General features: G+C 35.4%; 1 protein-coding gene across 1 annotated transcript in view; it reads right to left on the minus strand.

The window, feature by feature from the left end:
- Positions 1-12,109, minus strand: part of GABRA3 (gamma-aminobutyric acid type A receptor subunit alpha3) — a 243,903-nt gene that overhangs the window by 44,137 nt on the left and 187,657 nt on the right. The window contains exon 6 of the mRNA XM_072956507.1: positions 1,138-1,220. Within this exon, the coding sequence (XP_072812608.1) occupies positions 1,138-1,220 (83 nt within the window). The remainder of the gene's footprint in view (positions 1-1,137; positions 1,221-12,109) is intronic.

The following is a 12,109-nucleotide window of genomic DNA, read 5'->3' on the forward strand; positions in this document are numbered from 1 at the left end:
ATCCACAAACAACTCTATTCTACCCTGAATGGAAGTAATATTCATCTAATATGATAGTAAATCCATTAGGACAGAAATCTACAAATCACACCTGAGTTCTGTCTTTTTTCTAATGTTCCACCTCTAATTCATTGGAAGATACTTGGGGAACATCCTTCACAATATACCCAGAATCAAGTTTTTTCTCACCACTTATGCCACTATCACTCTGATCTGAGCCATTATCATCTCTCATTTGAAATATTGCAATAACCTCTTAAATGGACTCCCTGTTTCTATCTTTCTCATACTTATATTATTAACAGAGTAGCCATTATGATTCTTTAAAAACATAAATGAGATAATATATTTTTTGTAATATTCTAATCACTCCCCATTTTCCCTCAGAATAAAATTCAAAGCCCTTTGTCCTTCAAGACTCTAGGCCCCTCTTTGATCTCATCCTCTTCTACTGTTTCTTCCTTATTTGTTCTGTTCAGCCATACTGGTACTTTGATATTCCTTGAACAAGCCAGATGCTTTTCTGACTCAGGGTCTTGTCCCTGGCTATTTCCTCTACCTGGAACACAATTTCCTCAAATATCTGCCTTGTTAAATCTTAGTAAAATTCTTAAAATTTCTTCTCAAATGTCACTTTTTCAGAGAAGCCTATGCCAGATTTACAGCTACTGGCAAAGGCAATATTATCTAAAAATGAGAAAATCTCCAGAGTCTCTTCCTGCCTACAGCTTACTGTAGAGAATTAGATAGAACTATGTGAGGAGGCAGGTAGAATAGGCATTTCAAAAATACAAACACATTATTTTTGAGGGATCTTGCCTTTAGGAAGCTGCTACTGTACTCTGTATTAGCTCTGTCTTAGTTTGTCTTCTGGACAATTGAGGAAACAGATGTTAATATTTCAATCTAATGACAGAGAAATTAGTCTAAGATGATGAAATAAGATTTGTTGTCTCTGGAAAGAAAATTCTACTAAAAGCTAAGTCTCCTCCTTCTGATCAGTTAGTACTACCCCACCCCACTCCCCTTCCCCACTCCCATACCAGCCTGGATTATAAACTACCAGGGGACAGAATAGGAAATATTTCATTTCATCTGGAAGAAGATTAGGCAAACAGAAAGTAAGAAAATACATACAGCTTCCAAACTTCAGTGGACAGGCATGCACATCCATAGGAAAATCTTCCAAATGCATGGGGCACTCAGCATGAATTGTTAACCTAAAAGAAAGACCAGAACATGAAATTAAGCTAAAATGAATGATATTAAACACGGAGCTGAGTTCCTGTTCACCAGCAAGAATAACAGGGTTTTGTGTTTAGGCTCATTGAGATCCAAATCTTTATGAACACAAGGGATGGATTAAGTGAATTAGATGGTCTCTCAAAGCAGCATTCAGCATTCAGATTTTTAGATCATATATGAATCCCACCTTACCACCTTTAGGAAAATAAATATCATTTATCTGCCTTAGCTGAGCTCCCTTAGCTCCCTTCCCACTAAAGAAGCCTGGGAACACCAGGTCCTGACTCATTTGCTCCTGATAGCCATTTAATTATTTCTCCAGTAATTCTCTTCAGCAGGCTATCATGTGAGTTAACCAATTTAAAGACTGCACTGGAGAGGAGAGATGTATAGAAAGAATATCTTTAACCTGATAATAAACAGGCACAAAACATGGCTTTGCTGCTTACAGCAACTGCTATAGCTTTGTTGAGGGAGATGACTCTTGGAGAACACATACATAGACTTACACACACACACACACACACACACACACACACAAACACGCACAGAGAGAGAGCAGATGGCCAGAAAATAATTACAAAGTTTATGGCAGACATAACCTCAGAGGTCAGTCTGAAGAGCTCATGCTCTCTTAGTAGGGACAAGATGTAGGAGAGACTGTTCATGGTTCCTCAGTAGAAATCTGGATGGGGTGTGACTTGCCATGCCCACACACTCATTCTCTTGTATTAGTCTGTCTAAATAATCTATTCCAAGGTTTCCCCCTTGATTTTCTTCAATTTTTTTGAGCCTCAACTTTCCCTTGCCTGGAAAGTAACTTGTTATGTGGAAATGGGACTCACACAGCAAAAATTCAGAATTCTTTGGTGCCTAACTTTGATGAGCTATTTCTAGCTAACCTGTATATGTCCTGATTATACTAGATTCAATCCCTTCCATGTTCTTGGAGTTCTGGGTGTCCAACTGGCAAGCATCTCCAATCCTGGCTAAATGTTAAACCTGACAAATGTGATCAGAGTACCAGTAGTAGATATTGCTCAAAGCAAGCTGACTAAAGTGAACATGCTTAGGTATTTATTAGCAAAAACTCTAGGCTGGAAGGCAGAAACCAAGTGTGTGCCCTTTAGCAAATATTTACCCAACTCTTATTTTTAGTTTCCTTATCTAAATAGTAAGAGGTTGGAACTAGATGGCAAGTGTCCTTCCAGCTCTAACTAATCCCTTGGATATTTACTAAACTTCCCATGAGTCTTGGACAAAAAGCTTAATTCTCAGATCAGTCTGCAATATCCTACTAAGCTACCATTTATTCTAAGGTATAAATAGGGGGGTTCATGATTCAAAGAATCTAATACAAGATAAATGTCTTTCACTAAGAAACCTGCTCCTTGTGTTGGATACTTAAAAGATTTCATGAGGGTTTAATAAAGAAAATTATGTTCCTTATCTCCACTTATATTAGTATTTCCAAAATACTTCCTCTTATGAGTAATGCCAAGGGGAAGTTATGTCTACCCAGCAGTCCTGGGGATACAGCAAATAAAATCACAGCAGACATATTATCAAAGCAAGATGCAAAAGGTACTGATTTCTGATTAGAAACAGAACTGATTTATAACAACTTTCCTATATTCCTTCCCATCCAATTCTTGCCCATCCCACCTAAGCACAAAGCAGTGATGAGAAAGCAGATGTTGGCGGGAGTGAGGTACTTCGCAAGCCAAATTATGTGTGCACCTTTCATTGGTTCTTAAACATATCCTAATGCTCTCTGAACTCCTGTGTCATTCTGTCTTCCCTTCTTGCCTTCCCTCCACCTTGCTACAACTTTAAAGACCCCCTTAAGTTTTTTTTCTGCAGCAGAAAGCATTCTGACTACACTCAGACTAATATACTCATTATGACAATCTATGCCATTAAACATATCCATTCTCTTCAAAAGTTTCCTCTCACCCTCTTTTATTACTATTATTTTGAGTGACAAAAACACTTAACATAAGATCTGCTCAGTTAGCAAATTCTAAGTATTCAATAGAGTATTGTTAATTGGCAAAGGACCTGAATAGACATTACTCCAAAGAAGATATACAAATGGGCACACTATATGAAAAGGTGCTCAGCATCACTACTCATCAGGGAAATGCAGATCAAAACCACAATGAATATAACCTCACACCTATTAGGATAACTATTATCGAAAAGATTAGAGATAAGTGTTGGTGAGGATATGGAGAAAAGGGAACCCTTGTGCACTGCTGGTGAGAATGCAAACTGGTGTAATCCCTATAGAAAATAGTATGAAGGCTCCTCAAAACTTAAAAGTAGAACTACCATAGATCTGGCAATCGCACATCTCAGTATATATATTCAAAGGAATTGAAATCAGTACCTCAAGGAGATACCTACACTCCCACGTTTATTGCAAAGTCATTCACAATAGCCAAGACATGGAAGCAACCAACATATCTATCAACAGATGAATGGATACGAAAATGTGTATATGTACAATGGAATATTATTCAGCCTTAAAAAAGCAGGAAATCCTGCCATTTGCAACAACATCAATGAACCTGGAGGACATTATGCTAAGTGAAAAAGCCAGAGAAAGACAAATACTGTATGATCTCACTTATATGTGGACTCTCAAATACTCAAACTCATAGAAGCAGAGAATAGAATAGTGGTTGCCAGGAGCTGGAGTGGATGGGAAGTTATTAGTGAAAGGGTGCTAAGTTTTGGTTATACAAGATGAATGAGTCATAGAGATCTATTGTGTAGCATGTAGTCTTCAGTTGACTTTTCAAAAAAGGTCAGAGACCTCTCCAGATATGACAATCAGATCATAGGGCTTCAGTCCCAGCCAGGTATTGACTTCTTTTGATTCTTATGCAAAAACCAGACAGGAAGTAAAAGGTGATGAAAAATACAGGTAGGAATACAGATGGGAAGTAAAAGGTGATGAAATTTCATCCCTATGCACATGCACACACATACACACACCTTCATTGCCTTCATTTCACTGTTTTGTAGAAAGTATTGGGGAGGGATTGCAATTTTCAATAGGGTATTCAGGGAATATCTTACTGGGTAGGTGACATTTAAGCAATGACCTGAAGGTAATGAGAGTGAGCCTTATGAACACCTGGAGAAAGAACATTCAAAGTAGAGAGAGTAGCAAATGCAAAGGTCCTGAGTTAGAAGTGTGTCCAATATGTTAAAAAATAGCAACTAGGTCACTATGGCTGTAGTGAAGAGACCAAAGGGGAAGATTAGTAGAAGATGACTTCAAAGAGGAAATTGTGGGGAATGGGCTAGATAGTGTAAGGCCTTCATGGATATTTTGGCTTTCACTCTAAATGAAATGTAGAGGTATTACATGATTTTGAGTAGAATGGTGATTTGATTTGACTAACATTTTATGATTATTCTGGCAGCTGTATGCACAATAAGTTGAAGGAGGGTAAGGGCAAAAGCAGAGAGATGAAATCCAATGTCATTCATGATCCAAAACTCTAAAAAAACAAGGAATAGAAGAGAACATTCTCAAATGATAAAGGTTATTTATTTAAAAAATCCACATCTAGCATCATACTTGATAATGAAAGATTTTTCCCCCTAAGATCATGAACAAGACAAGGATGTCCACTCTCTCTTATTCAGCATTGTCCAGATTTTAACCAGTGCAAGAAGGAAAGTAAGGGGTGAGGGAGTTTCCTTATCAGAGTGACTGAAAGGTTCTGAAGTTAGATATTGCTGATGGCTGCACAACTGTGAATATATTAAAAACCATTTAGTTGTACACTTTAAAAGGGTGAATTATATGATTTGTGAATCATATCTCAAAAAAGCTGTTTAAAAATTTAGGCAAGCAACTCCAGCTTTCTTGTGGTTGCTATTTGCATGATTTAACTTTTCCATCTTTTTACCTTTAATCTAGTTTCATCTCTGAATCTAAAGTATGTATCCTACCCACCAGAGGTCCAGGACCAAGCTTCACCCAGCAGTGGGCAGGCACCGGCCCCTCCTGCCAGGAAACCTGCATGAGCCTCTAGTCCAGCCTCATCCACCACGGCCAGATACTAGAAATAAGAAAAAAAACAGCAATCCCAGAGCCTGTGGAAGGAGTCCACAAACATATAGAAAGATAGAACATATGAAGCAGCAAAGGAATATCTCCCAGGCCAAGGCACAAGATAAAATCCCAGAGGAAGAAATAAGTGATGAGGAGATAGGCAATCCATCTGAGAAAGAGTTTAAAGTAATGATGGCCAAGATGTTCAGAGAACTCAAGAGGAGGGTAGATGCACAGAGCGAAGTTTTTAGCAAAGAGGTGGAAATTATAAAGAATACCCAAACAGAGTTCAAGAATAAAATCACTGAAATGAATAACACACTTGAAGGAACCAAGAATAGACTAAATGAGGCAGAAGAACGGATCAGTAAGATAGGAGACAGATTAGTGGAAATCACTGCTGCAGAACAGAAAAAAGGAAGAAAAGAATAAAAAGAAATGAGGATAGTTTAAGAGAACTCTGGGACAACGTGAAGTGCTCTAATATTCACATTGTAGGAGTCCGAGAAAGAGAAAAGAGAGAGAAAGGATCTGAGAACATTTTTGGAGAGATAATAACAGAAAACTTCCCCAACGTGGGAAAGGAAACAGTCACCCAAGTCCTGGAAGCGCAGAGTACCACACAGAATCAACCCAAAGAGGAACACACCAAGGCACATAGTCATCCAACTGACAACAATTAAGGATAAGGAGAAAATATTAAAAGTAAAGAGAAAAGCAATGAATAGCATACAAGGGAACTCCCATAAGGTTGTCAGCCGATTTTTCAGCAGAAACTCTACAAGCCAGAAGGGAGTGACGCGATATATTTAAAGTGAGGAAAGGGGGAAACTTACAACCAAGAATACTCTGTCCAGCAAGGCTCTCATTCAGACTTGATGGAGAAATCAAAAGCTTCACAGATAAACAAAAGCTAAAAGATTTCAGCACCACCAAACCAGCTTTACAACAAATGTTAAAGGACCGTCTCTAGTCATCAAACCATAAGAAAAGAGAACAAAAAGAAGAAAGGGGGAAAATAGAGACCTACAAAAGATTGCTTTGTCTGTTTGGGGTCTTTTGTGGTTCCTTATAAATTTTGGAATTGTCTGTTCTAGTTCTGGGAGGAATGTCATGAGTATTTTGATGGGGGTTGCGTTGGATCTGTGGATTGCTTTGGGTACTGTGGCCATTTTGATGGTGTTGATTCTTCCAATCCAAGAGCACAAGAAATCTTTCCATTTTTTTGTGTCATTTCGGTTTTCAGAGTATAGGTAACCTCCTTGGTTAAGTTTATTTCTAGGTATTTTGTTGTTTTTGATGTAATGGAATTGTCTCTGACAGTTATAAGGTTCTAGTTTTTGAAGTGAAAAAAGAAGTGAATGAAGGGCCACAAATGGCAAAATACCCTTCTTTCTTATGGGTGAGTTGTATTCCATTCCATATATATATATACTGCATCTTCATTGTCTATTGAACTATTGATGTGCACTTAGGACGCTTCTATATCTTGGCAATTATAAATCATGTTGCTATTAATAGCAGGGTGTATGTATCTTTTTGAGTTAATTCTTATTTTGTGGTTGGCATTATTCCTTTGATAACTGTGTAAGTTTAAAAAGCTAAAGCTCTAAACGTTCTTAGAAACAATGAACAGTACATACATGTAAATTAAAATATATATTCAGTGAAAAAAAAGAAATGAGCTATCAAGCCGTGAAAGACATGAAAAAAAACTTAAAAGACATATTACTAAATGAAAGAAGCCAGTCTGAAAAGGCTACAAACTGTACAATTCCAACCAAATGACATTCTGGAAAAGGCACAGCTACAGAAACAATAAATGATCATGGTTTCCAGGGGTTTGGGGAGAGGGAGGGAGGGAGGAATGAATACGTGGAGCACAAGGGATTTTATGGGCAGTGAAATTATTCTGTATGATACTATAGTGGTGGCTACATGTCATTAGCATTTGTCAAAACCCATAGAATGTACAACATCAAGAGTGAACCCTAATGTAAACTATGGACTTTGGTTGATAATAATGTGCCCATTTTGTTCATCAATTGTACCAAATATGCCACACTGATGAGGGATGTTGAGGGTAGGGGAGTATACATGTGTGGGTCGGGAGGGCTATGTGCTAACTCTCTATATTTTATGCTCCATTCTGTTGTGAACCTGAAACTGCTCTAAAAGGATAAAGTCTATTAAAGAAAAAATAAAAAATATAGTGTGTCTTCTGTAGACAGAATACAGTTGGATCATGTTTTTTTAATCCAGTCTGACAGTCTCTGCCTTTTGATTGAATTGGTCAATTTTTTTTACACTTAATTATTTATTGATATAGTTGTATTTTTTGTTGTTGTTTGTTTTGTTTTTTAAGGGGGGGAGTAATTAGGTTTACTTATTTACTATTTTATTTTTTTGATGGAGGTACTGGGAATTGAACACAGGACCTCCTGCATCCTAAGCATGTGCTCTACTACTAAGCCATACCCTTTCCCGATATAGTTGTATTTTTTGTATGCCATTTTACTTTTGTTTTCTTTGTCACATATATTTTGTTCTCCTATTCCTCTTTTACTGCTTTCTTTTGTATTGAATGAATATTTTCTAATGTAGCATTTTAATTTCTTTAATAACTTTTTTACTTTTTTAAAAGTGATTGCTCTTGGGCTTACCATATACATTTTAACTCAACAGATTGAGCTTCAGATTTATACTGGTTTAATTTGTTATGTATAGAAAGGTTATTGTAGCTCTATTCTATTCCATTATCCCTCCTATTGTGGTATTAGTGTTATACATGTTACATCTATTAATGTCACAACCCCAACAATACAGTGTTATAATTATTACTTTACCACCTATAGCCATTCCCTTATCCCAGTACAGCTTTGCTTTCACTCATCTCCTTTGTGCTGTTATTGGCATATATTTTACATATATGTTACATTTCTATATGTTATTGGCTCAATAATACATTCTATACATATTATTTTATACAATTGCATAATCAGCTAAGGGCAAAAACATACTCCAATGCTCACAGACCAAAATTTAAGAGCTAAAAGAAATGGTAGAAGAAAATCTTTGTGACCATGTATTAGGCAAAGATTTCTTAGCTAGGACGCCAAAAGCATGAGCCATAATTTTTTTTAAATATGATACATTGGACTTCATCAAAATTTAAACCTTTTGTTTTTTGAAAGACACCATTAAGAAAATGAAAAGGCAGCAACCAAGTGGGTGAATATATTTATGAATGATATATTGATAAAGAATTTGTATCAAGAAGAAATAAGTAAAACTCTTATAACTAAAAATGAGAAGAAAAACAGCCCAATTTGAAAATGAGCACAAGATTTAAATATACATTTAATGAAAAGATATTCTGTTGACTAATAAGGATATGAAAAGATTAAATCGTTAGTCATTAGGGGAATACAAATTAAAACCACAATTAGATACTGCTAGAATGCCTACTAGAATGGTTAAAGTCAAAAAGACTGACAATATCAAATGTTAGCAAGAATTTGGAGAAAAACCTCATAAGTCACTGGTGGAAATATATATATAACACTAAAGTAGACTTTGGAAAACATTCTGACAGTTTCTTAAAAAAATTAAACACAAGCTTCCTATAAAACCCAGCAATTCTACTCTAACTCACCATTACCCAAGAGAAATTAAAATGCATATCCACAGAAAGACCTGTTCATAGCAGAATTATTCATTATAGCCAAATGGTGGAAACAACCTAAATGTCTATCAAATGATTAATAAATGAACATAATGTGGCATAGTCATGCAATGGAATATTAGTCATCAATAAAAACGAATACACACAACCACATGGATGAATCTTAAATGCATTATGCCAACTGAAGTAGCCATACACAAAAGATTACATATTGTATGATTCCATCTACATTTAGTGTCCAGGAAATGCAAATCTATAGAGATGGGAAACAGATTAGTGGTTGACTGGGGCTGGGGTTGATAATGGGTGGTGACTGCAAATTTTGGGAGCGATTTTGTACAATCAGGAAATGATATAACTCTAGGTACTGGTTATGGTTGCAAAACTGTAAATTTAATAAAAATCATTGAATTGTATGCTTAAAACAGATGAATTTATCATATGTAAATGATACTTCAAATAAAGCTCTTACAAAATTAAAAAATCAAGAGAGGCATTATAGCATAGCCTTAAAGAGCATAGTTTTAAAGCCAGACTACCAGATTCACAACCTAGCTCTACTTCTTAGTAGTTGTGTGCAAGTTATTCCAGTTCTTTAGGCCTTGTTAGCTTAATTTTACAGATGCTAATTAAAGCTCTAAGACTGGATGGCATTATGAAAGTAGACAGGGAAGAGAAAAAGTCTAAAGACTAAGATCAGGGTACAATAACTGGGTTAATGTCTTCTCTACTGGATCCCCAAACACCAGTGATTCTCAATATTTCATCTGTTTCCTACAGTATATACTACCCATGGATAATAATGCTTTTACTTAGGGCAGAAGGTACATGTCTCAGAATCTCAAAGAGGGAAGGGGACATGAAATAAGGAAGTAAAGAATAGACAATTATGATAGTTTGAAAATGTTTACTCAATGATTATGATATGCTATCTCAAATTAAGAATCCCTGCTAGACATTCTAAAAGAGAATCTTTTTTCTTGCCTTTTTAGCTTCTTTGATGCTGCCTATATTCCTTGGTTCATGGCCCTTTTCTCCATTATCAATGCTGGTAATGTTGCAGCTCTCTGATCTTTTTCTAAATGTTCTTTCTTTCTCTTTCACCATAGCCAAGAATTATTCGTGGCTTTTAGGATCCTTGTCATGATACTGGGCCCACCTGAATAATCCAGGATACTCTCTCTATCTGAGGGTCATTAATTTAATCACAACTGCAAAGTACCTTTGCCATATAGGGTAACATATTTACAGGATCTGAGAATCAGAACAAGGACATTTGGGGAGCATTACTATGCCTACCACACATAGTAAAACAAACAAAAAAATCAAAAGACTACTGACAAGCTGAGAGAAAATATTTGTAACATATTATAAATAAGTGCTAATATCCCTAATATACAAAGAACTCTTTAAATGAGGGGGAAATGCCAAAAACTTAATAGAAAAGTACGCAAAAGTCATGAAAGACAATGAACAAAATGCTATAAAAGTGGCCTTTGAACATGTGAAAAGATATTCATGCTCACTCATAACTAGGGAAATGCAAATTAAAACTACACTGAAATACCATTTCTCATTTATGAGATTGAAGAACACTTACATGTTTAATAACTTATTCTATTGATGAGACTGTGCATAGATACACATACATTGCAGATAAAAATATAAATTGGTGCAACCCTCTTGGAGGAAAATTTAGCAACATCCAACAAAAATCCATGTGCACTTATCATTTGAGTGAGCATTCTCAGTTTTTGGAATTTACCCTGAAAGAATATTTCCAACAGTACAAAAGTACATAGGCACTTGGTTTTTCATTGCTGTAGTATTTGTAATTGTAAATTGTTGCATAAAATGTCTATCTTATCCTTGCTTTCCATATATTCCTTTTTATCCTTATTTTATGGCTTGTCTTATCTTTTGGCTTGGATTATAAACTGCTATTTAACTTTGTGATCCTTCATTGGCAGTTTCTACACTATCATCTACATAATAGCACTGAATAAATATTTGCTTATTTGAAAATTATTAGGACTAAATAATCATTTGTTATAAAAAATTTCATTTTGAAAGAAAGGTCTCATATAACTTTAAAAAAAAATCTCTGCTATTGACTTAAAGCCACTGAGTAAATAGTTTATTTTCTGCTCCTTTGGAATTGAGACAAATTAGTGACTTGGTTTTTTGAGGCCCATATCTCATCTTCATTGGAAATATCTAAATACATTTTCAAAATAAGCACACATCAGAGATTATTCTTACTATGCTATTTGATTATTTTTCTATTTTGTTAAATTGTTGATACAAAAGCCAGTATTTATTTTGCACTGTTATATAGCACTTTGCATTTTTTGGATTTTATTGGTAATATATCTTGTTTCCTGAACTATATTGAATATCATATGTAAGTAATCAGCTTTTAGATGGGAATTCACCCAGTACGCTAACCCAATGAGAAAAAATTTCCAACTCAAAAGCTATTACATCCATGTCCTCAGTTCCCATTTGCTTTTGGCTCAGGGAAAGTGATCCTTCTCAAAAATAAAGCTCTGTTCCTTACTTTTATCTTGATAAAACCTCTCACTTTACTGAAACAGTTTCCCATTTCTTTACTCTTCTACTGTGCAATATTTTGAACATATTCCTTACCTAGAATGATATGGTGCTATACACATAATGGTTGTACATATTAAAATATGCATGCCATACCTTAGTTAAAGAGTTTAACAATTATAAAATATGAATAAAAATGAATCACCAGTTCTTAACAACTGCCCTACAGAAAAACATCAAATTATTTCTAGATTTTTACATATAGAATGCAATTTTTTTAAGTAGGTGCATAAAATAGGAAAAACAAAACTCAAGAGAAAAATGTGTTCTAACTGGAGTCCTAAAGGTTAAAGATCTAAATTTTATTGAGTATATACACTTGTTCAGTGAAACTATCAACACCTTGAGAGTAATGTAGGAAGGAGCAACTTAAACACATCAGGGGACAAAGGTCTCTGGAGTTCAATATGAGCCCCACTGTATGTCACCTAGACCCTTTAGAAGTGGAACAATCTGTTCTGCATTCTAAGGAATGTTCTTTCTAAAAACCA

This window comes from Vicugna pacos, chromosome X, assembly GCF_048564905.1.
Source record: "Vicugna pacos chromosome X, VicPac4, whole genome shotgun sequence".
Taxonomy (NCBI): domain Eukaryota; kingdom Metazoa; phylum Chordata; class Mammalia; order Artiodactyla; family Camelidae; genus Vicugna; species Vicugna pacos.